We start from the raw sequence: 26,621 nt of genomic DNA, 5'->3' as shown, positions 1-26,621 counted from the left end.
AGTAACGAGCACTATGTAACTGTTCACTTGTGGTTTTGTCAGGATGCTGGAAGAGAACAATGCATCTTTCCTCTTCCGGATCCACAAGATCTCTTCCAGGCTTCGCAACTGAAGTTTGATGATTTTCAGAAAGATCTCCGCAAAATGAAGAAAGATTTGCGAGGTACTGAACCCAGATCGTGCTAATTATATGTTGCCATTATATCTCTTCTATTTTTGTTTGTATCATTTTGAGAAATTAGATGACACTGTAAAAATAGTTGTGTATTTTTAACTTCTCAGCTATTAGTTTGTTTCTTTAATTTGCTTTTCCATGACTATGGAAATAGTGCAATAATACACAATTTTCTGTAGATAACCTGAAGAGGTTTTTAAATTAAACAGCATCAAACCAGTTAGGTTAAATCTTTTGTTTCAAAACCAAACCAAAAAACTAATTTAGTTTTTCTTTTTTGCACACTGATTTCAAGTCTTTGACCATAAAAAGCATTGCAAAGTGTTGGACTATGTCCATGATCAAAAAATAATAAGAGGTTTATAACCAGGTCCAAATAGTATCTAGCAGATAAAAAGTATGACATTGTTAGAGACACTTCAAATAACTGGACTTTACTGAAAAGTAACATGCAAAGGAAGTATTTTTTCTCCTCTTATGAAATGTTTTCTTTAAATGAATTCAGCAAGCTTAAGATATATTTGCTAGACTTTGATGAAGAACATTTACCATATATTTCTTAATAGCATGGGGATCTAAGCACTAGATTTGTTAAGCAAGAGTAGTTTGCACAAACGATCCATGATCTTCAATATTTTTTGCAAAAAATCTGTGTTAAACTGGTCAGTTATGTTACTGTGCTGAATCTTTGAGGGGGAGATACAAATCAAGGAGTGATCTGCCCATTACTGTTGCCTTGCTGCTTTTAAATGCCATGCCTCTGGAGAGCTAGAAAAGGTTTGGTAATCCATTAATCCCTGATCAACCTACAATGGGAGGTTCTCTATTAAAACAAAAACATAACATGGTTACTAAAGGATATCTGACCTTCCCTTCTTGCTTCTATCAAACTTTGTTTGGATGTTTTAAAAGTTATTTTAAATATTTTGAGGTAATATTTAAAGTTGTATCAAGGTCACTTAGTGTGATACTAGGGAGTGAACTGTAGCATCATCCATTTACTGCTCCTGAACAATCTAGGGAGCAAAAATCTCACAATTCAGTCATGAAAACTTGTTCTATACTTCTTGCAACTTCCAGATAATCTCAGAGCTGATCTCCAAGCTTGCACATGTAGAAGATACATAGGTCTTATTTAAAAAAGATACTTGAATTCAGGTGCATGTTAACGAATATCCATGGGGGCAGAGTTTATTCCTCACAAGTTTACCAAAAATGTTTTTTGGTACATTAAAGGTTAAATATTTTTAGATCAAGGTTGAAATTTGCACACAGACATAAATCTCTTGTGGAATAAATCCACACTGTGCAGTGATCAAAGCAGGGGTTCTGTAGAAATGGAAATTACACGCTTCGATCTGCCTTCAGATTGCAGTTGAAATTCTTTCTGTGCTTCCAATCCAACCCTCAGGCTCGAGACTCTTCTCTGTAGTTAATGAAACTGAAGAATAACTACAAACACCATTGCTGGTACAAGCTTTTTTGGGGACAGCATCAGCATCTTCATCCTCTCCTGAATATGTCATGACAATTTCAAAACCAGACTGCAGTCTCAGTCATGACTTCTTAATAGTGTCCAGAGATGCAAAATGCTTTGTGGTTCCTTTTCCAAAGAAAAGTGTCAATCTAAATTAAAAACAATTTCTGTTAAAAGATTTTATGACTGCAAGAGCAGTAGAAGTAAATTTTAGTAATACATTAAAAATTCTAGGTATTCTGATAGCTCGTTATAATGATTTCAGTGAGATAGAATAGCCTGTCTTAATGACAATCATTTCTAAATAGAGTACAAATTTTAACAGAATGCATAAAATTACTTGCAAACGGGTTTTTTACTGCATTTACTCTAAGTACACTGCCAGATTTGCTAATGAAGACATGGAATCTTATGAGTTACTAGAGCTATTAAGTGCCTCATCAAATGACTGAACAAGAAGAGAGTTGTATGATGCTGAGAAAATTCTGACAAAATTCTAAATATGAACCGATTAATTTGATGTCAGTGTGAGTAAATGAGTATTGATTATTCCTGGGAAACACTGACTTTAAAGTCATAGAAATAAATGCCCAGAATACATTACTGTTTTATACTGAGACGTGGACTGTAACTTTGTACTTATATTCATCAGTAATTAGATGGCAGATTTCACCATTTGGTGAGGGTGGGGCATTTGATTTGTTCTTTGTCACTGAGAAACAGAAACTTGTTCATAATATTGATGCAGGCAGTATCACCATTTTAAGGGTATTCTGTTCATGTTAGTTTCAAATACCCTGAAAACCATGCAGTGAGATCATGCTTATTACAGTGGGGGAAGGAGGTGTTGGTTCACCCAGGAAAAAAGTCTTCTGCAGATATTTTATTTCTGACTTTGAAAACTTTCCTGGATCATTATTCAAAGGTAAATTTCATTCCAGAAAGATCCTTTCATAAAACTTAAAAAACCCCAACAGAATACCCACAAAGTGGAGGACAGTTATTATTAAAAAAAAAGTTTCATAGCTGTAACAATAACAGTTCATTTTAGTACTGTTGTATTTTTCCATCCAAAGATGACAGTAATATACACAGAGACATGCAGCTATAAATAGTCTTCATGATTCTGTAAAATAATTTTGTTGATGTGCTCTTTCACAGTTTTGAGTTTGGGCTTATGTTTGTATTAGAGTTATTATGCTGACTGCTTAAAAAGAAAAAGGACTCGTGATGTTCAAACTTCTGTGCTTTCTTCCCTTGTGACTATCGAGGCTATTGTCCATATTTAAGTGTTCATGAACTCTATGCCTTGGCAGTTTTTAAAATCTTAGAAATGAAAATTTCTTCTAGTATTTCAGATTAGAAGTGCAAGTCCCAAAGACTTTTAGAATCATACCGTGTCTGTTCCAAGATGAATAAGACAGAAACTTATTTTTTTTTAAATAATACAGCTCTCCAGGATAAAATTTATATACCAGATTTTTTTTTTTTTTTTTTTGGTAAGGTAGAAGACCAAAGAACAGGTAGATCCTTTAACTAACAAATCAAGTGAGTTTGGCTCCATCTGTTGCTCCTAGATTTCACAGCTCTCCAGGATTCCCACTTTAGCCTTTTTGACTTCAGTGACATATAGTTTGTTAAGCAACTTGATCTGCTTTTGATCTCTCCTCGCTGTCAGCAACATTCCTTGATGCAGTCATGCCAAGCAATGACTTCTGCTCCTATGTCATTCCACAGAAGAAACTTTAGCACTTGCCACATGACTTAAATCAACTCACCATGTAAAGAAAATTGGGCATCCAGGGTCACAGGAGCAGTGTGTGATTCTCACTGATTAGGACCTCTGTTATGTAATTGTTAGTATCAGTATGTTTTTCTAGACACTTCAGAGTGCTCCAGGCAGAGCAGAAAGATGTGGAAAACATGTATTAATCAAGATTCTAACCCTCTTTGCTCTGACACTCTTAAGGTAAAATTGTGGTTTAGGAACATGTTGGATTTCTTGCCCATGAAATTCTTCAAGATGTATTTAGGAAAGAACTAGAACACTAAAATGGCATTGAGAGTTATAAAATTATGGCAAGTTAAAAAATGTTTAGAAGCTATTCTTTGGCTACACATTAGCATTCTAGCCTTACAACATTAAGTTTATTCTTACTAATCAGAAACTAATTCATCACTTGTCACTTATTGCAAAACTTTCACTTAAGCTCAGCTAAAAGGGAATTAGAAACAATGTCAGGCAGAAAATAAATCTCACTAGTAGAAGAGATTAATAGTACAATATGATGCAGATTGCTATGAAACTGAGTTGAAGTCAGTACTTGTTTATGTGTCATAATGTCATATTTAATATATTTGATTAGTCACTGACTACAAGCAATAATTATGATAATTTAACATTATTTTTTTAGTGATGCTTTCTTTTCCTATTCTGGGTGTTTACAACTCACTGAAAAGTCTCCATCCAAAGAAGCTAGGCTGTGTGGCCCAGTACATCTCCCTGATTTGGAATAAATGTGACTGAGAATGTTTATAAAGTGTTAAGCATTTGCAGAACACTTTGTATTTTAAAAGTATGTTCCAAGAAAAGCCCCAGAGTATCTTGGAAAAATACACGTTCCCTATTTTTTTAGTGCATCTTACAGTCACCTAAAGTTACCTATTCATGTTGGACCTGCTTGTTGTAGAGCTGTTATGTGCTCTCATGTTTAACACCTGCTGTGTGAATAAGAGCACTGGAAGTACCATAATGTGGGATAGAAAGACTTTTTAAAAGTTGTATTTGGGATGGTGTCAATATGGGACTGAGAGAGTTCGGACAGTAATAGGCTCACTAATCATTCCTCTTGCCTCAGTAAAGGTTACCCTTAACACCTAGAAAGTGTTCCCATACCTCAGAGTTCAGTCAAGCTGTAGTTGAAACTGAATTTTCCTCTTCATGGATGAACTGTGTCTGGGGTGTAGGGATTACTTTGCAAAATAAGATTGCATCCACTATTAGTTCTTTCATAAGTAATATTAATGCTTTCAGACTAAAATTTTTAAAAATGTATCATTCTATTTGCCCCTTTCTTTCTCACACACGTATGTATCCTTGTATCTTTTCATATTCCCAACTGTTTCCATCAGAGTTCTGATGATGGATCTAAGACACTGGCGACATTTCAGTGCCACTTCTTGATCAGAAGCAGGAGTGGTATTAATTGTGACTTCAATTAACAAACTTGAGCAGCCTTAAGCCATTTATGGCCCCTCTTCAGATGGAAGAAAAGGAAGGGATTGATCTTCTGAATTTGGTTGTCCCCCTCCTTAAGGAGGAGAGGGACAATCTAAGGACTGATTAATTTTCCAGTTAAGGAAAGGCCTCGAGTATAACCTGGTGATCTATCTTTTAAAAAGCTAAAGTTTGGTGAAATAAAGTGTATCCTCAGAGGTTTTCCAAAAAATTAAGGTTTTTTTAATGTGCTCGTACACTGATATTTCAAGTTTCAAGAGAAGACGGAGATGAAGTAGAGAGAATTGAAGTAGTGAAAAAATTGTACTCTTTGGAGGCTGAATACATTTCATCATCAAAAACATCCTGTTCTAAGACAATTTGAAATTGTAGTTTTGTAATTCTCTGTCAATAGTTTTGATATAAATGTGAATGAAGATATTTTACAATTAATAAATATATTTCTTTTTTTTTTTATGATCCATAGATTCATATTGTGATAAAATAATGCCTTCAGTCTTATTATAAAATGCCAAATCACTCAAGGTAATTAATAGCAAAGTGGTTTGGGTCAGTCCTCCAGTTATCTGTACCATTTACAGAAACCTTTACAGAACCTGCCTTTACAGAAACAGATATTGTTTAACCATATTAAATCTTTACTTTTGCCTACTCATTAACACCTGTACACTCCCAAATTCTAGCTGTTTGTTCAGTTATCACAGAAAGGGTTAATTGCTGCAGCTATGCTGCATGCAGACTCCTAAACCTAAACCAGATGTAAACTAAAGCCAGGCTTTCAGTCAATCTGTGAGTCATATTTTACTGTCCTTAAAACTCCAAACAAGGAGCTGTCTATGGAAGCCCTTGAAGACTCAGCAGTTCTTAGTGTAAGTCATTGCAATTCCAAAAAAAATAAATAAAAGAAAATTAAGAGCTCTTTCTGTATTTGTGGCTGGGTTCATCAGAGTTTGTCTTTTGATGAGGCCAGCATTGTTTCCTTTAGATAAAGTCTAAACTTTCTCTTAAAGTCACAGGTTGCAGTTGTAAGGAACCCAGAAAGCACTGAGGAAGTTGAGAAAACAGTGGTTATGTTGTCGTATGGTTTTCAGACAAGTAGGACACCGGCACATCTCTTGTGGAAGTCTGAGCACTCAGAACCTCAGAAAATTAAGGACATAATTTCAAAGCTTCCATAAAGGCTTAAAAGCAAAGTCTATCAAGTCTCAATTAAAGGTGTGCTCTCAAGTATCTTAAACGATCTTGAAAATCCACCTGACTTCTAGCAGACTTCTATAGATAAGTATGTGGTTTCTGAATTGGTTAATAAAAACAGCCTAATGAAGCTGTTAATTATTCATGCAAGACAATTCATAAGTCTGCTTGCTTCCTTTTTTATTTTGTTACTGTTTGGTGTGGGGGTTTTGTTGGTTTGTTTGTTTGCTTTTATTTTTCATTTATTTTTTATATTTTGGGGGTTTGAAAAGAAAAATCCTGCTGCCCATTGTTACCCTGGCCAAAGAAAATGCAGAAAGCCTGAGGAGCAGCTGGTCATCTGCTCACCCATTTTGTTCAAAAATACATCTTTTATGTTTAGAAGAGATTTGTACTTCCAAGGGCTAAAATTTGGCATCCAACAGAACCAGCTGGGAAATGTGCACTAAAAAGATACTCTGAATGTTGAAAACTTTTTATTTCTCCTTTGAAAAAAGGTAAAGCAACTATTTCTGATAATGAGACTGAGTGTATCTTACGTCACAGAATCACTAACTGAAAATGTTGGTGCAAAGCACAGAAATTTTTTGTCACTTTTCTTTTCCGTATAGATGTCTCTTAAATTATATTTGCTGTTGTGAAACTTCACATGTTTTTAGTAAGGTGACCTGAAATAAAAATAAAAGAAAAAAATAGGATGAGCAAACTAACACAATGGCTTGAAAAAATGCAATTATTTGTGTTTTAACACAGAAATATAAAATGAGATGAATTCTTGAGATACTGGATACAGCTGGAATTGCTGTAAAATTAAATCTCTAAACTGGTTTTGAGCACAGATTTTCACATCAATTTCCAGATCAGGAGCATTTGAGAGACCTGTGTATGTATGGATAAAAAGCTACCAGTTTGAATTGCCCACAAGAATCCATTTTGCTGCATCTGTGAAAAATGACATGGAGTTCTCTGCAGCGTATGATCTTGAGAGGAGATGAAATTAGATGTATTATTGGTCCTTTCCATTGTTTATGTATTGCTTATATGTTAAAATTGGTTTAGAGGGTTGGAGAAAGGGTGTCTCTGCACTCGCCAACTTCGGGTTAGGATTTGAGATCTTTGGAAGGTCTGAAGTGCATGATTTGGGACTAGGGGATGCTGAAACCTTCACCTTGCTTCAAAGCAACGCAGAGTTTTTATCTTTATTCCTGTTTGGGCAATTCAGTCTTGTGAGATAAGTTTCTACCTAGTGCTTGGCTTTTGTGACTGCCTATATGAATCTTATTTGTGGTGCCTTGAATACCTTTCAGTTCTTTCACCATAAGAAAATTTAAAATCTGCTCGAAATAAGTGGAGTTTAGAAATATGCTAATTTTGTCTAAGTTTTTCAATTGTATGCACATCTCCTAAAATGAGAGAATAACTAAACCTGTGAGAACAGGGATGATAAGACCGAGTCTGGGTCTGTTAAGAAACAGCAGATAAGCTTTTGTTTTAGACAAAACTTTTACAAAGTCGTCACAGCAGATCCCCTTTGCCAATGTATTCCTTTGATATCTGGGATGTTTAGCTGAGCTGTTTCATGGAGATGAATGTGTTTTAATATGAAGCTGAAGTTAAAAACATCAAATTTAGAAGGCTGTTTGTATTCTCACATACTTTTTTTTCGCCCCCCCATGTTTTTTCTCCATGTTGCTTAGAAGTTATTAAATACTCTTCTGACACAAGCATTTACTTAGTATCTTACTTCCTCATTTGGGCAGAAGTACTGGGAACTATCCGATATTTTGTACTGTTTGCATTTGATCAGCACTTTAAATTCTTCAGTTACAATGAGGAATAGCAATAGCTCATACAAATAGTGGGGGGTTTTATTCTAGCGACAAATTACAGAAAATAATAGATGAGTGCTCTATCCAACAGGCTGTGAAGGGAGACTAACATTCCAGTCTTGGTGATCTGGAGAATTGAGAAACTTAAGAACTGCTTAGAGACCTCTTAATTCTTTAATGAAGAAAGCATCTGATGAACTAGTTTGTTTTAAGCATCATAATAATCATTAGTATGGTAATAATGACTGGATTTGTTGATTTTTAAGGTCTGAATGCTACGTACAATATTTTACACTCTCTAAAGCAAAAGAAAGGTATTATTTTCCCCTGTTTTTTTTATTTTAAATTATTTACACGGTGTTTGCAATTCAGGAATAGGGCGAAAAATGGTCCTGAACTGTTATTTTTCTGAACATCATTGATTTTACTCTTTTCACAGAGGGAGGGGTGTGGGCAGAAAAGAACAAAAATAACTCCACCAAAAACTGGAGAAACAAAGTTGCCATTAAGTGCACACCCTTTCCCACACCGCACATATGTGCACAAACAAATCAGCTATGGGAGAGCTTCCAGAATCTAAATGGTTGAAGAAGAGACATTTCATTTTGACAATCAACATTACATGGTTTTGTTTCCTATAACAAGATGAATATAAAACATAGAATATCCCACATTTCCTTAAACATTTTGAAATGGGACTGCTTCAAGCTGTTGACATAGGTATAGGCTAAGATTTTTGTTGAGTATAAGTTTTCATAAGATATATTCTTCTCTCAAATTGGCTGAGAGTTCATTTAAACTGCAAACATTCAAGAGAGTATAATGCAAGTACTGCTCTGAAAAATATTTAATCCATATTCTGGAAAAAGGTATGGAATTTTGGTGATATCAAATGTTATGGTAGGTCTGTCGCCTCTTTCAGCTCTGACACTTGTTTCTCCATAAGAGAAAAGAGTAATACAAATCCTATATATTACCATCAGAACATCTCTATCTGCAGAATAGTACATAGGTTCTCTATTTCTTCTTCTGTCATATGTTGTTAGAAAATTCATGGTCATTTGGATCCCCTCCCCTATTTCACATGTGTTGACTAACATTTGTTTAAAAATTACAGGCTTCCAATTACGTAGTTATATTTGGCGGAGGATAGGATTCTTTAAAATTTTTAATATCGCTGCATAAGCAGGTTACCTGTCTAAGTAGACACCTTCATGTTTATCTTTCCCCTAAAAGTCTGCTGTTATTATTTCCATTTTGATCTAAGTTTAAAAAAAAAATAATTAAAATTGAATTTTATTATCACCTTGGTTTTATTCCACTTGTGTGGAGTTACCAGTTATTTGAGTCAGTCTGCTTTTCTGTATAAATATTAGGATAGTGCTTTCTACTACCTTAAAATATTTTTAAAATGTTAAACAAGTTTTCTGTCTTTAAAGATGTACTAATAATTCTTTTTTCCTAAAGAAACCCTGGAGGGTAAGCAAGGAAATGTATGTTTTGGAATATGTGCACTTGAACTGGAAATTTTTAGGCAGAATCCAGCAGAATTGATTCCTGTTGAATGGCAGGAACTTACCACAGCCTAAAGAGGTTTTTCTTATAGTGGAAACAAGTTTAATATTCACCTGAAATAGTCTCAGGTCTTCTCTTGACCCAAATTAAATCAGCTTGGATAGTTGGTGGAAGTATGATAGTACCACCTTACCCACAAATAATCTTTGTGTCAGGGGTGCTTTAGGCCCCAGATTCTCTGTCTTGGTTTCTAGTGCAATAAGAAGCAAGCTGTTCTTCAAGTTCTCTCATAGAGTTTAAGCAATGAGTACTGTACTCTTACAGTCTTCCACTTTAATCCTTTTGCACTGTTACTTTTGAAGAATGCAAAACTCTTCAATACATCTGTGATTTTATCAAGTATCAAGCCCTCATCTCTCTTAACTTACTAAATTAAGGTCATTCCTACTGTTGGTACAGGTTTTGCATCTGAACCTTATTTTGATTCAGGCACTATTACCTGGGGCCAGGTATATCAACACGGCCTGGAATCTGAGTTTGTAATTTTGTTCCCATGCAGTTCTGCCCCTGAAATTTGTCTTTCTCCCTCAAAATAATTGAACACTTTTGTTAACTTTTGCTACCACTCATTTAAATTCACACACTGGCCACAAATTATCTGCCTATAAAAATATTTTACTGGGAATATAACTGTTCCTAATTCTATTATTATAGTGTTTGTACTTGTTGTGTGTTTGAGGCACATATTCCAGCAGTTTCACTGGATATGAATTTAAGTGTTTTTTACTACAGTATACAGATCCATGGTACGAATGTGTCACCCTAAACTAATCTGTTATTTCAATTTCAGCATGTGAGACAGAAGCAGCAAAAGTTTATCAGCTATCACTAGAAGAGCACCTACAGCCCTTCAAAGACAACATGGAGCAATTCATTAGTCAAGGTAAATAATGAAATGTCACTTAACCTTTTCATGACATTTCAAAGGAAAGTTATGGGAACAATGTTTATACATTGTGGGAAAGGGACTGTTTATTTTGGCATCATAGAAAGACATGGATTAGTTTAATCAGATGCCACACAGTTCTAACAGATTTGCAAAATGATTCTCTTGTACTGTAGGTGACTCACTCTCTTTTGCATGACAGCAAAGACAAATGCTATTGGCTTGAGTGTGTGATCTTCTAAGTTCAACATTCCAGTAGAAAACAAACTTGCAGCCTTTGTTCCTTGAAAAATTATTGAAGCTGGATCTGTTTCATTAACTTCATTCCAATGAGATAATTCTTTTGGGTGTGCCAAAAACATGGAATAAGCATAACAAAAGTAGTTAAAGCTTTTCCAGATATACTGCAAATCCATATGAAATACTTGGATGTGGTTAATGGTTAACACTGCAAGAGAAAATATATTAGAAATAGCCAGGATCAACTGGCATCCTGAGTATTAGTAGGAAAACCCTTTGAAAATGAATGGACTATGCTTTACTAGATGTTTCTTTGACAAGATTATAGGAAATATGGATAACTTTAGGTTTTCACAAATGTTATATCAGAGCTTGAAATAGTACTCTGCATTGACCAATTCATGTTTTAATACAAGTCAGAAATCAATGCATCAGGGTTAAAGTGCCCTGATGAGTACATCAATGTAATTGTAACATTTTGCTGCTCCTTCTGCTTTGATATTGCCTCTTATAATGGAAGGCAGACCTGTTGTCTCCTGAATAGGCAAATTATGTGAGAATTCTGATTCTTGTGCTGATTCATTAATTCATTAGCCTTGACATGTGTTAAAGAGCTACCACTCATAAATATAATTATTAACTGAATGTGCTTTGTGTTTGAGAGGCTGGTCAGATTTGCATGTGTCTCTTCCTGGTTAGAGTATCCAAGATGACTATATATCCAAACATTTTAAGTGCAGTACCTATAGAATCATAGAATGGTTTGGGTTGGAGGGGACTAGACCAGGCTGCTCATGTACTCTACCATGTACTGATCCATGCTATAGGACTCTCAATTACAGGGAATAAATTGAGCACACCCAATATTTTGAATCATCAAATATGAACTGATGTTTTCTAAGACAAATGTCCACTATCCAAACCTGGCGCACAGGATGTTGTCTCCAGCACAAGTAGGTATGAACCAAATTAAAACTGGATGCTGGTTATGTATATGGCATATAAATATTACAGTAGTGGTATGATTGAACATGTAGCAAGTGCTTTGCATTAGGTTTATATTATAGTTTTTATGTATAGATAGGGAAAATTCAAATCACAAGTTTTTCTGAAAGATATCACTATTGGCATGCTGTAAATCATGTCGTTTTAACCTTATTGACAGAGTAGGAAATCAAACATGAAGATTATCCCTGGAAGTGTTCAGGGCCAGGTTGGATGGGGTTCTGAGCAACCTGCTCTAGTGAAAGGTGTCGCTGACTATGGCAGGGGGGTTGGAACTAGATGATCTTTAAAGTCCCTTCCAACCCAAACTATTCTATGATTATATGATTGTATTTCAGCAGACGGCTATCTGTTAAATTTGTTTCTTCTTTTAGAAACCATAGTTTTAGAAGTGTCTAACTTTAGCTTGTTTTATGATTTTTGACTATACTTTTCAGAATATAATTTTATATAATCTTTATAGTGATCTGTTTTTGCAAGGATATGCAATTTCCTTTGTGATTACATGTCTGTACTTTAGGAGAGTGAGGAAAAAGAAAAGAAAAAAATATATATCCATCGCATCTGTTAAGAACTTTGCTGTGTTCCCATATTAGATGTGTGTGTTGTTGACAAAAGGAGAAACCCATAATGTCAGTAAAAATATCAGTGTCTCATTTTGATAAAAATAATTGTGTATTGTGAGCACAGTAAAGTGTGACTAAATTTCTACATTTTTTTAAAACCGTAGGGCCTATTATGAAGAATTCTGTCCCAATGTAAGAAAGACAAAGGTTAACATATAGCAAAAAAGGAATCCCTGGTTAAGATCCAAAAATAAAGTAATTTAAATACCTTTCATTATGAAATCCTTTGTTTTTACTTCATGGGATTGAATTCCGACTTGAAAGAGGCCATGTTTAAAGCAGGATTTCTCTTTCCTGTTCAGTGTTTGACAGGCTTTTGATCTAGATATTTTTTCTAAGGGCTTTTGTTGTTTATGTAGACATAATCGATGAGTCTTTTCAGCTAGACTGCACACATGATCATTTAGAAAAACAGAGGGACAATTCTTGGCACCTTTTGGGGATTTTTGTTTATATAACATATGCTCTGGGCAAAGAAAAATCAAGCTTTACATTTTTATCTTTTCAAGTTCCAGTTTCTCTAAAGTCAGAAAAAGTTTTAACTTATAATTCAGATGAAAAGCATTTTTCAAAAGGTTGAATAATTTGGCATGTTTGTATGATGCCTTTTTAGAGCGGATAACTTGTGTGCATAATGGGACCCAAAAGTTCAAAGTAGCTAGTTACTTACAGCATATTCACTTATACATGTTGCTAGCAGCTAAAATGGAAAATGGTTTTCCCATTGGCAAAAAAACTTGCACACCAAATTAAATATCCTTGGCAAGGGGTTAGAAAGGCTCTGCTTTATAAGAATAGTTACTGTCACACACAGATAACTTTGAGTTATGTTACTGCAACTCATCTGGCTGATTGTTACTAATGATGTATTAATAAAAAAAAAATCTTTTTTAATGTTAACACTTTTGTTAGATTCAGCAGAGACAAAAAAAAGGTTGTACATCATTAGCTTGCTGGTAGATTATTTCATTTGAAAGCTAAAGAAGGGGAAGAGGCAAGAATGTGTTCAGAATCACGAAGTTTTTAGATGAAAGTGCTAGTGGTATGTGTAATGAAGGCTGTTCAGTATTTGCCTTGCTATCCAAGTCAGTAGCCTAAACAATCAGTATGTGCACTAAAGTATGCAAATTAGCAACAGGATACCAGTCCTTTCTTGAGGGACTTCATGTCTCTGTTAAAATGATCATAATACTTAACGAGATTTAATTACCTGTGTTCCTTTCTACATTGGCTTAGTGGATATTGGCAAGCGTGATTTATCCTATGCATTGGGCTTTTGAGGGTCTGTGTGCCTCAAAACCTCCAACAAAATCCTCTCTGTTCTTCCAGGTTCTTTTGTTTTCTTCCATGTTTTTTCCTCCTCTTTTTCTTTTCATGTCCTCTTTTTGAGTCCACATACTGTAATCACATCAAATCACCAAATGTATCATGTGGTTCTCTTGTTCTTACAAATGTTATATTTTTTTCTGAACTTCTACGTAGCCATAGGGTTTAAAAATGGAAAAATAAATTAAAAAAAAATAGAAAATCTACTTCAAAAAAGGAGATTGAAGAAAAGTTGTCAGAAAATACAAAACTTTTCAAAAATATATTGCTTATTATTTAGTTTGCTATAACCATTTCTCTAAGCATTTCCAATATGTGAGTAATATATAACTGTGAAATATAGTAAAGCAATTGTCCTTTTCCAATGAAAATTTATTCATACCAAACAGTAGAGATTTAAAATTTGCATGTCCCCAGTATAGAATATATAGTCACATTTTCTCTCTTTGAGTTATTCCCCACAAGTTATCATAATTTGAATAAGAGAGATTGAAAGCAAAGCTCTATTTGGGAACCTTGTCTCCATTGTTCCATATGTAATTGTGGATACATAGGGATGCAAATACGTGAGAGATCACATCCACCAGTTTAGAAAGCTTCAGAAATCACTTCTTTTCCTGGCGGGAATGAGTCTGACACGAGACAGTGGGTAAATGCTGAGGGTGCTAGTTATCGTGCAGTTTGTAGAGGAATTTCATTAGCAGTTAGTAATCCTTTAACCTTGTCCCCACTGGATAGGTTAGCTAGCTCATGCTGAAAGAATTGTGTGTGCATGAACCACAAATGATTCATAGTCCACAGGTTTTAACTGTGGTTAACTTTGCAGTGAAAAGCTGTCTCCGGGTGTTTGCTGTTGGGATGCCGTCTAGGCTGGGCATTCTTGTCAGCTTGATAAAGCAGGAAACTTATGGCAGGAGGCAGCAGTCATCACTCCCTCAGAACAGTAAGATTTGTTTGGGAAGTAGGAAGATTCAGTATGTTGAAATCACAGCTTTTCCACTGAGATTCTATAAATTGTGAAAACGTTGCGGACTTCAAATCTGAGCAAATCATCTGTCATCATATTCAGAAACCAAGCCAATATAATTAGTTTTAGACTTTAGAAAGAACAGTCTTCCATGGGACAAATACAGGCATTGTTTGCAGAAGTAAAAACAAAAATTTCTGATTTTTCACTATTTCATCTAAAAGCAATGAGGATTATTCCAGTGTAATTTTAAGATTGGGACCACAGCGTAACCCTTCAATCTTTGGTTCCTTCTAGTCTTATTTTGAAAAATTTTGCCATTTTGCTATTTTAAGTGAATACCAGCACCGGATTTTGTTCTGCTGGACCCAAGAATATAGACTCTTCTCCAGACCTAAATTCTAGTCACATCCTCATGATCTTACAGAACAAAGATGCTAAAATTGTCCTTTTGGTTGAACTGTCTGTAATCATCTCCTCCTTTTGCCTGGAAGAGAATTCAGGAACCTGGTTTCCAAACTGTTAGTAAATGAATGTATAAATCACAGTGAGTTCTATTTATCGCTGCAGCTGCAGCCAGATAGTTGGTCATGACTTGTTCTTTTAGGTCAAGCAGCAAAAGGCTGTGCATCATCAAATGATGGATTGTGAATGAGACTGCAGCATCAGACTGCATCTTGGATGTCTGGGTTAAGTTCCTGGCTCCAGAAGTGTTGTAGATGATTGTGAAATGAGTGCTGCTAGGGTAATCTTAATTCTGGCATTTTCTAACCCAGAATGATTGATTTTGCAGATTCCATTTTCTTTAAATATTGCTCTTAAAATTTGATTAATATAAAGGAGATCATAGCAGTACTTAATAATTTTTCTAAAAATAATTTGAGGAAAATATGACTGAAACATGATTAGGAAGATATATGAATGAATGTTTTTTTTGTTTTTATTTGAAAAAATTGCACAGAACATTAAGAGGTTGGATATTAGTAATTTATGTGGAGACACTGACTTTGAATATTATTATGATTACCAAAATATACTCATTACTAAGATCTAAAAAAAATTTTTTTTCCTTTGAGAAGAAAATTTTGGAGAAATCTGAAGGGCAAGAAGCATAAACCCACTAGAACAAAAGATGCAGGAATTCAACTTAAGCAATTTAATTTAATGAATGTTTAAATTTTTCTGTTAGTATTCTTTTTGTTGAATTATTGAAGGAGCTTTTAAAACTTGTTCTTTGAGTCCTAAAAGTATTTTTTTAATCTCACACTGACATCTTAATGCTGATAAATAGTTTAACGTCAGTGCGATATAAACTTATCCTTACTTCAGATGTCAGCACCTCCATTGGTGTGCAATTTTACATAATAATGCTAATTCAGATAGTGTTGCATTTGCAACACTAGACAGGCTTCACTGAATTAGCCTCCCTTGCTCCATGAAAGTCCATGAAAGACCAAACTTTTAGACTGGGGCTGTCAGCTGTTTTGTGCCTTTGGCACAGGATCTCATCTAATCATTTTTGTAGGCATCGCAGTGCTTTCAGACAGCACAGGTGTGGTAGAGTTAAAAAACGTATTTTGTCATCACATCAGGACAGAACAATGTATGAGTATCACAATAGCATGATATAAGTCATCCAACTCGAAATACTCTGAAAAAAATGCCCTCTGAAAAAAACCACCAAAAACATTGTGGACAGGGGCGGGCAGAAAATAATTCACATTTTAAATCCCTTCTCTAGTAAAAATGTAATCAAATAAGATTCCTTTTATGACATAGTTCTTGGGATGGAGAACGAAAAATAAGAGGACATTAAAGCTTAAGAGCACTTAGGTCCTTCATAAGCCGTAATCACAATGGCATATGTTCTTCAGCACTGTGGAGTCCAGGCTTACAGATGAACAGCCTTCCTTTTAAATCAGGCCTGAATTCTCTTGCTGTATCTTTATTGTACCCAAAAACATATATTTAGTCATAGGTATGCTGTCCAGCTTCACATCTGTTTCCTGCCTAGTCCTGGCCTGACTGAGACCTTTCAGCAGTGTTGGATTTAAGATCAGTAGCAGGGAACATCGAGTGAGAAGCTCAAAGCTGCACACGAAATACAATGCATTGTACTTCTGTGAATGTGACACAAGTTCTCAAATATGATGGATGGTGGCTTAGCCACTTCCTCGGATATGGATGCATCTCATCAGGTCCCATGAATGTGAGTACCTTCATGTTCCTCAGTCTCAAACCCAATCTTTTCCTTCTTCATTCTCTCAGTCCTTGCCTTTGCCTTCTGCAACTTTGGCAGTGTGGATAGACCACTTGCTGATGAATACTGAAGCAAAAATAACTATCCTATTACCAAACTCCTGCCTGATGGAGTAAAAGAGAACACAAATAGCAAAATGTGGAGGAAGTTTGCTTCTTGAGACACGTCTCAGAACTTGAGATTAATTTTTTTGGTTTTATTATTAATATAATATTAATCTGAAAAGTAAATCTCCTTTTATAGTCTTCTTAATTTTAAAATTTTTTAACTTTTAAGGAAGTTCAAGTTTCTGTCCTTGCTTATTCACTGAGGTTTTAAGTTGTGCTTCCAGAAATCTTGCTCATAATCTATGGAGCTAGCACATAATTTGCATTCCTGTTGTGTGACGGTCTAGTCATAAGGAAGTATAATTGGTTGGAATCTATATAAGTATTTATGTGTTTAACTGATCATAGGTTTTGGAAAAAAGAAACAACATAATCAGGAAAATGTTCAGCAGATTGGATGCTCTATCCCAAGTTATCTTCAAGAAACTGGGGCCTGAATTTCTAAATTTAAATATTCTATTTCAATGTTCTCTTACCTGTAGGCATAAAAATCTTAGAAAATGGGGGAGGGGGTACAGGTATTCTTCATGCTGAAAACCTTTTATGAATTTGTCGTAGGAAGTACAGAAGGATGTAAAACTCTTGCTAGGATTCCCAGAAGAAATCCTGCTGTATTCTCTTGTAAAGCTTTCTTAGCATTATTGTACCCGATAACAAGCCATCCAAATGTACTTGGATCTTTGTTCAGTGTAAATAGAAATTCTCAAAACTATAGCAACACAGCTCTAATGAGTCATTGAAAAGGCTTTGTATCTGTCAAAAAAAAAGAAAAAAACAACTGGCTCCACTTGAAAGTTACTGGAAAGCACATTCATAGCTAATTATAAACAAATACTAGTTAACGCTTTAAATAAAGAGAGGAAAAAAGTAAAAAGATTTAGGATGTAGACAAGATGAAAGGATTCTTGTTGCCTTCCATCTGAGATTACTCAGATGCATTCCTGTATTCAATTACCTGAGAAGATGTGATATTCCCTTAAGAGAGTTCAGGAGATCAGAAGGGATGGCAATTTCGTGCATCTCCTTACTCATAGCCCTTTGAAACTGGTTCAGCAGAAATAGCTTAAATTGCAACAGGGATTGGGGCCAGACGGTGACTACAGACAGTAATCACTGGATCAAGATCGTACCACAAACAACAAGAAATTCTGGTGGAACAAAAGCTCTGGCAGGGTGTTTGAATGTACTTTGAGTAGACTTACAAGGTCTACTTGGAATACGTTCTGAATCGGCACCAATGGGTCAACTTGTTTTGTGGCTATGCTTATCTAGTACATTTACACATAAAGGGCATTGATGATTCTTATTAGTTGCTAGCTTTGAGTCTATTTTTCTCATCAAATCCCTTGCATACTTCATATTCAATTCTAAGCTTGAGGTTTATGGATTTTGGTTTTTTTTAGAAAGCCACCAAGCACAAGCCCCTGTCATCATTTAAAAACTAATGATCATCTAACTTTTCTTCACAGTCTTCCGCAAAAGCCACTTCTTTTTTCATAGTGTCCATCTAAAATGGCTTAGTTCTTCCTAGTGCCACTCATGCCCTTAACCACACTAATCCTATTAAATAAAACACGCAAAGAGAACAAACAACAACAAAATCCAAAAATTGACGCAAAACAAATTCAAAAGTCTAAAAGGGAGCGGAGATAAAGGGGGAGGGGAAGAAAGAGACTTTCCTCAAGAGCTTTCTATTGATTCTGGTGTATTTGCTATTCTGCTTTGGTGTTTCAAGGTTTTTCAAAACACAGTCTTCAATAGTGTGCTAACTGCCAAAAAAAAATTTCTCTAAGTGTTGGTGTTTTCTGAGGGTATTTAAAAGTATATATACTACCAAGGACAATAGGGAAATTTTCTCAGAAACACTGACAGAGCTCTTGTTAACTTGGACCTTAGACCCTAATAATAGCAGAGTAACTGCATGCTGTTGCTTGTGGTAGTTCATCCAATATTTTCTCTATATCCATTTTCTTTCTGTCCTAGTCATGTGCTTGAGATACCTACAGAAGGTATCCTTGTGGCCTTTTTCAGGCACCTCAGGTCCTCAAGCCTTAATGGAGCTAGGACAGACGTGACAGGTGAACTGCCTGAGGTTCCATAAACTTTTTAAGAATGTTTTTCCCTCAATTTGGTTTTTAGTTTGTTTTGTTGGGACTTTTTTTGAATTTGTGGCTCTGCCATTGGAGATACATGGTATATTTTCAAAGCCCCAGCTACTATTTGTTCATCACCAGTGTGAAAGAAAATATGTCTTCTTTAAAGATCTTCATAAATCTGCAAGAAGGGTTTGTAAAAATACTATTAATAGGGGTTTTTTTCTATAAATTTTGCTGCTTTTTAATAATGTGTATATAAAAGAGGAGCACCATAATCCCAGTCTAAAACAGTTGTTGTATGTCTTCAAGTTCCCAGTTAGTTGTAAGACAAATATTTCTCTTTAGATTTTTTTTAATCCTGTGGAAGAGATGATAGAGTGAAATATCACACTTTCAAACAAGAAGTTGCAACAGCTGATAATAGAAACAACAGATGTTATTTCCAATATCTGTCCACACGGAAAATAGTCTGTACCCATAGAAAGAAGATATATTCATGTTATTAGCTTTTTTTAAAGTCAGATTTAATGCACAAGGTATAGTGGTTAAATTTGGAGGAGACTAGTAGAGTAAGTTTATTGGCCTGAAAATGAAAGGATACTTGGCAGTTGTCTTTGCGTACAGCATGGCTTCATTTCCGCAGAGAACTTAGTATAACACATCCAGAATGATCCACTGAGGTCAGAGGGGACAATTTGTGGTCAATCAATGGTTTATATCCTTGCCTTTGAACCCCTTTTAATTTAATTTCATCTTCTAGGCTTCTTAAAAAAAAAAAAGACTATTTAGAGAAAAGTGAATTATACTGTTCTGCTGAAGACCAGCATTTTCTAAAATTCCTGTGTCTATTTCTCACACTCAATTTGGTGAGATACATCAGATTTTTCATAAATGCATAGGTCACTTTAGTATGGTTGTTCATATATGTTCCTTTGTAGAAGTTTATAAGTAACATTTGCAGGACTCTAATCAAAAAGAATTGGAAGAACATGCCATTGTTTCATGTGTTTACATCATTCTGGAATGTGGATATATGCTGATAAGGACAGAAAAATTGAAAATTCAGTTAATTATACTTAATTTGTGAGATCTTGTTTGAAAGCTCATTTTGAGATGCATGAAATCAAGTTTTATGTCCCAATTATAAAACATCAAGCAGTAAATTGAATCAAATTTTTTTTAAAGTGATAGAACAGAAATTAGAACATCTGATGAGTAATTTTTGAAGAAATATATATGTCCTATAGTTATAAGAATTGATAAAAGAGCCTTGGATATAGTACAGTCCTCATGCTTGGTAAGCAATGATGTAGGGAGGAAGGAATGTACTTGAATTTTGACCAAATATATAAAGTGTTTAGGAAGTATAGACCTTGCTCTAAAAGGAGACCAACTTTAAATAATCTGAAGGTATCTTAATGGAAAAAGCAGGCAAACAGTGGAATGTCATCCAACAAGAAGGCATTAAAGATGCTTTCAAATGAAAAAGGGAAAATATAACTAAATCAGTACATGTTGTAAATCATTGATAAAGTAGCTTTGCTCTGTGTGAGGTCACTTTGACTCCAAAATGCTGTGGGTTTTGAGATGGCCATGTTTTTCAATATGACCTTAGGTTATTTTCCAATTATATTATTTAAAGTAGATTTTTCAGAATATCTTTGTCTTCAGGATTATGAAAGTTGCATGTAAAGCCCGACAATATATAGAGTGTATGAAGGCTGACATATAAAACTAAGTGTTACCTTTGGTGAGTGATGCATTACACAAAATAGTGGGGTTAGTATTTCCTGGTATGATATAGTCTTTAATAGATTTGGAACAGTGTATTTGGAGGTACTTCAGCAAATTGGTGTCAAGAATCAAGAAAAGTTCTTAGCTGGGGGTCTTAGAAAAGATGATGAGCCAATAAAATATGGAATATTTGGGAAATAAAACTAACCCAAGAGCAGAAATTCCTACATCTGTCAGAAAACCTGCAAGCAGTCACTGCCACATTAGCTAGTGGATTCCAAATAGTTATGAAAGCAGATATGGATACTGCATGACTACAAGATTTCTTTTAATGTTTTTCAAAGGAAATCAAATAATATTTCTGAAATAATCTTATTTCTTGAAGATAGAGAGTAATTGCAGTGGCAGAAGAGTGTGCTCAGATATGGTCAGCTGCCATGATATCCCTGGATTTATCTAATTCTTCTAATATTGACCATTGATATGTTATGATTGCTGTGGAATGGGCATGGATATTCTTTTTTTTATTATTTCACCTGTTGTAGGTGGTTTTTTTGTAACAGGAAGTACACTATTCTGCCCTGAATGTTCTCCCAAGTTGGACATCTTTTAGCTGGCATTTGGCACTTAATGGATATATGCCAAGAATGAAGAAGCCAAACTGGTGCCTTTCATGCACTGTTTTTACACCTGTGATGAACTGCTTTGGAGGAAGAAGTGATAATAAAGATGCATTATATTGAGTGAAATGATCAAGTATAATGCACCTTCAACTGGATCCACCATAACTACATTTTTTTTCTTTCCCTGCTCAAAGAGGAAAGCTAAATTGGAAGCAGTTTACCAATGGGGTGATTAGTACAGGGCAAAGTACCTATAATCACTGATATCAGGAGGTAATATTAGTGGCCCATTCCAGAAGTTATAACAGTCTCCAGCTGTTTCAGTGTCTACAAGTTATTCCATTGCATCCAAGTGATAATAAGAACTCTGTCACTTTTATAACAGGAGGCTTTCTTCCCTGACTGATTAAATTTCACTGGATGTCTTCAACTAGCCATTTTCCATAGCTCTTGGATGTTTACTGTATACTACTGCAAAAGCAGTCATCTGATTATTTTCTTTGGACAGGGACAGATCTCTGAGTGTATATACCATATTTTCTCTTTCACTGGTCCCACCTGTGGTCTTGTGGAATCAGAATTGTTTTCATAATGTCTTTAACCTTTTCTGTCTAGAAAAATGATAATGCAAAAGGGTTGAAATTAGATTTTCACCTGAATAACATTTTTTGATAGCATGCGAAATGTTTAAAAATATCATCACATTTGGAACAAACTACAAGGAAATTCTTCTTCAGAGAAAATTCTTTTCCTTGCAAGACTCTGTTTAATACCAAGAGGTGATTTGATGCAGGATGAAATCTCTCTCTGTGGGAATAGTAGCTGCCTTATGCATATGTACTTATTAGAACATATTAAAAAAAAAAAAATTAGAAAAAAAAAGTGCTATTACATGCATCTCTGCCATTCAGGGTTTCTAGAGTTTCTTTTCATTGTGTGATTCCAATTCTCTATGAATTTATTGAAAGTATATATACCAAAAATAATTTGGTTTTTTTTTGCTTTAATTTGTTTTTCTTCTTCTCTGGACCACAATAACTTTCTTTTTTAATTGAAAGGAAACTTGTGCCAGAATGGGGATATTCTGACATGCTTCAATAAGCTTAGGATAATATGTTATGCTTACACTCTTTTGAAAAATAAATTGTGGAATATTTGTTCCATTATTGGTGTGTAAATAATTGTTTGTAAACATGTGCAGAACAGTTGAAGTAAACAAGAAAGGACCTAAAACAAGGCAGGTCTAATGATATTCCATCCCACCAATCCTGGAATGATAAAAAAATTTATATCCTAAGAATGCGATATGTGTATACAAGACTGTCATAGGATGGAAGATGCTAGCCTCTGTTTCTAAGCATTGCTTCAGTGAAAGAAGTCCAAATTGCATTTTTCAGTTATAGAATTATTTCTTTTAAGAGTTGTATCCACAGATACTTAGGGATTGTGTTAATGCAGAATTAGATATTTGGTCTCATTTCATTCAGAGAGTTTGTGCACAGCTTCTTCTCTTTTGAACAATATGTTTTTACTGGTAATACCTTCACTTTCAGGACTGAAATATGAAGAAAAAAAAAGTATTAATGAAAATCTCTAAAACCTGCAACATTTCACCTGGTTTCTTATCCAAAGTGATGCAAGGCTTTCAAGAAAAACTTCAAGTCAGCCCAAATTCACTCAGCACTGGGCTCAACTTCACTCAAAAGGGTTGTGAGCCCTCGCAAACCTTTTGAAGAATCTGGGCCATGTTTCAAGTCAGTATTGAAACCTGTAATCAGGCAGGATTCACGTGCTCTTCAGTTTCCTTGAGAGCATTTACCCATCTCTGCCTTGAGTTTTCTGTGGTTTGCTGGGATTTTTTTTTGCTTTCAGGATAACAATGGTGGAGCCCAAGTAATGATTACTAAATACAATTTTTTCTGCTGCAAATATCCGGGCACTGGTCACCCTACTCAGCAGACTACATTGCTACTAATAAAAAGCATTTGCAGCCCTAGACAAAGCTCTGGTCATTGTTGTGACTGGGGAAAGTATAAGGAAAGTCCATTTGTATACCTTTGCTACAGATTTCACACGCCCATTTGAGTGCATGTTTGTAAATTGCTGTTTATTGAAACATTGTAACAGAAAAACAGCAATTATCTTTGTATCCTAATTAAGCCACTGGTTTGCTCTTTTTTGACAAATTTAAAATCAAGATTTTCTTTTTCAAAGGCACTGTATCTATGATGTATAAAAATAATTTTAATGAATTATTATTATAGAGCTATGTAGGGAAAGTGGAATAAAAAATAGCTTAAAGGTTTCTTCTTTTTTACATTTCTACATGAATTTTATACTACTGACATTTGTTACCCGGAAGTTAAGAGCTTTTGCATGTTCCAAAAGCTACTGACTCTTGGGAATCCTAAAATTCTACATGCAACTTAACAGGCCAGAAGTCTAGCAGACTGAAAAGGGAATCAAGCACCAACTTAAAAGAGCTTTCTGCTAAAGCATGCAGATCTTAAATGAGATTTAAGTTGTGCTACCTGAATGACTGCATAAATATAAATTTCACCTAAGCACATGCACAGAGCAGATTGGTAATTGCTTTGCACATTGGTGATGCCTAAGTTAATGTGCACGTTCTTGTAGATTTTTTATTAAGTATTCTTTCACTGATGTAAGTTAAGTGAAATTGTGCACAAAAAAATTATGAGAGAACATGTGGCAAATAGATAATTTTTTCACCAATGTGTGGGAGTGAAAGTTTCTTATTTGTAGTTTCCTTCACATGATCACCAAATGATAATATCTTTCATATAAAACCAGTCATGTTTTCAATATGTGCCTGCTACAGTTCTAGTACTTCACTAATGGATGTGTGTACAGGGAGCGGGAAGAGTTTTCATTTGTCAAGCAACTTGTAGAAAAGCTATAAGGCTGAATCTTTCCTGCTCTTTACTCAGCTTTTCCTCCTCTTGGTAGACAAGTTCCCATATTATTTAAGTTTTTGGAATCATTATTTAAGATCTGGTTTTAAGTCAATTTCATGACTTGGTTGTTGTTTATATTACTGCAAGATTTTTTTTGCTTTTTAATTTTCAAGTCTTTGAGTTTTGTGTTGATTTCTTTTTGTGGTTGTGGTTTTGGATTTCTTTTTAATAAGGTTATCAAAATTCGTGCAGTTTTGTTTTGTGGTTGTTTGTTGAATGGGGAGTTGGTTGGTGTTTTTCTTTCAGAATTGATCCACATGAGTATATCCTCAGGTCGTTTCAATATATTTTACACATTACATACTTAAAATTATCCGGAAACATCTCTATTTTTCACCTTGTTGATAATTATTCGATTGTATTTTTACAGCCAAAATAGACCAAGAAAATGAAGAGAAGTCACTGACAGAAGCACATAAAAGGTAAGAAAGAGCAATGCAGTAAAACCTTTCTTTGAAAAATATGGTTTTGTAGCAGTTGTTGTATTGATAACCAGTATTACTGTATTTTTGAATATTGATAGAAATGCACTCAGAAAATGAAGTGATATTTAGTTATTTTCAATTTTAATTTGACAATGAAGAAAGATTGAAATTCTATAAAGAAATAGTGTACATTACTCCTGTCTTTCAGAAAATGCATTAATCTTATGTAAAAATAAATTCAGAATGTACCATTTGGACTGAGGAAAACTGTTCATACTACACAAGAATCGTGGTGATTTGAGAGATATTTAGCATTCCTCAAACAAATATTATTCATTGGGCACCGTTTCTTCTGCTTATAAAATGTCCATTTTATAAAAAAGAATTAAAACCTTTCTTTTAATAAACTAATGTATGTATAGTTAAATGTGACTTCCTTTGTAGAATTGCTAATAGATCTTCAAATACTTTTTGTGGCAAAAGGCAAAATACCTCATTAAATTTCATCACAGATGTGTGCAGTTGAGACAATTTCCAAAACTGGGAACCTCACTGCATTTGCACCACACGTGGTTTGGTCTGATTTTTTGGAAGAGTTCTCCAGCAGCAGTGTTTAAATGGGACAGATTTTTATCTGTCCCAGCAAGAGATTGAAATATGGTGCACAGCATTTATAGCCCAGGTTTAGTGAAACTCACAGTCTGCATTTGTTTATCCTTTGCTAAAAATAGCATTTTCTTTTTGTACTAGCTACAACTATCACTTAATACATACTAGTGAATATATCCATTATATATTCCCAGAATTATGAAGTCTCTCAGTAGGATTCCTGTAAAAGATATCACTATAAATGTTACTACTATGGGGTTTTTTCTACTAGTTTTTACTACGGTTTGTTAGCCATTCTATGATCTCAGTGCCCGAATTTGCTACCTGCAGTATTGCCACAGGGCGGTTGACATCTTTCCTGGTACAACACCACATTCTCTCTCTATTCTCTTGGGCAGTGTACTAAAGATAATAGCTGAAAAAGAAGCCCAGAGGAGTGAGTGCCACAAGAACCTCCCTTCTTACTTGTACAGAGATGGTAGCTCCTTGAGTGGCACATCAGTGGTGTGGAAGTGTAAGAGAATCACAGACAGCTGCTTTGAGTAGATTCCCTTAAGTTTCATGATAGAATTACAGAATATTCTGAGCTGGGAGGGACCCACAAGGGTCATCGAGTCCAACTCTTAAATGAATGGCCCGTACAGGGATCAAACCCACAACGTTGGTGCTATTAGCACCATGCACTAACCAGCTGAGCTAATCTCAGGGTATTGCTGTGGCTTAGTATCACACCTCTTGCTCAAGTATATGAAAGGCATTCCTGACATTTCTTAGGTTTGTTTAACTGTTCGGTTACATAATTCTTATCTTTAAAATTTTCCTTCACAATAAAACTTTGAGAGAAGATGGTGCTGTTAGGAGATTTTTGTGATCTCTGACTGCTCTTTTAAGGAAAATGTTTTTCCTGTGGAAAATGGATTAGAACACTACTCCAAAGGTGACAGGAATCTAATGACAGTGGAATCAGCAATCTGTTCAGAAATCTTGTGATTTATCACTATTTTTTGGTGTCTAATTCATTTTCCATTCTAATCTTTTTCCCTGACAAGACTGGAACCATCATATAAAACTTCCTATTGGTTTAATTAGCATAAAGGGGGAAGAAAGTAAACTGCTCCCTGGATTGTCATTCAACTTTGTCTGCTTCTTCTGACTTGTCCTAATTCTTTCTTCTCCCCCTATATTGAGTGTAGCAGCTCCTTTTACACAGTTTGTCAAAGAAGAAAATTCTGCTTCATTGCTCCTCCTTAC

At 34.9% G+C, this 26,621-nt stretch overlaps 1 protein-coding gene across 4 annotated transcripts in view; it reads left to right on the top strand.

The window, feature by feature from the left end:
• FMN2 (formin 2) overlaps positions 1 to 26,621 on the top strand; it is a 166,291-nt gene that overhangs the window by 110,465 nt on the left and 29,205 nt on the right. For all 4 annotated transcript variants that reach the window (XM_032102204.1, XM_032102201.1, XM_032102203.1 and 1 more), the window contains 3 exons: positions 43 to 163; positions 10,279 to 10,371; positions 24,707 to 24,758. In XM_032102204.1, coding sequence (XP_031958095.1) covers positions 43 to 163; positions 10,279 to 10,371; positions 24,707 to 24,758 — 266 coding nt within the window. The remainder of the gene's footprint in view (positions 1 to 42; positions 164 to 10,278; positions 10,372 to 24,706; positions 24,759 to 26,621) is intronic.

This window comes from Corvus moneduloides, chromosome 3, assembly GCF_009650955.1.
Source record: "Corvus moneduloides isolate bCorMon1 chromosome 3, bCorMon1.pri, whole genome shotgun sequence".
Taxonomy (NCBI): Eukaryota; Metazoa; Chordata; class Aves; order Passeriformes; family Corvidae; genus Corvus; species Corvus moneduloides.
Note: the sequence above shows the minus strand (reverse complement) of the source record. Positions and strands in the feature narration are given on the sequence as shown.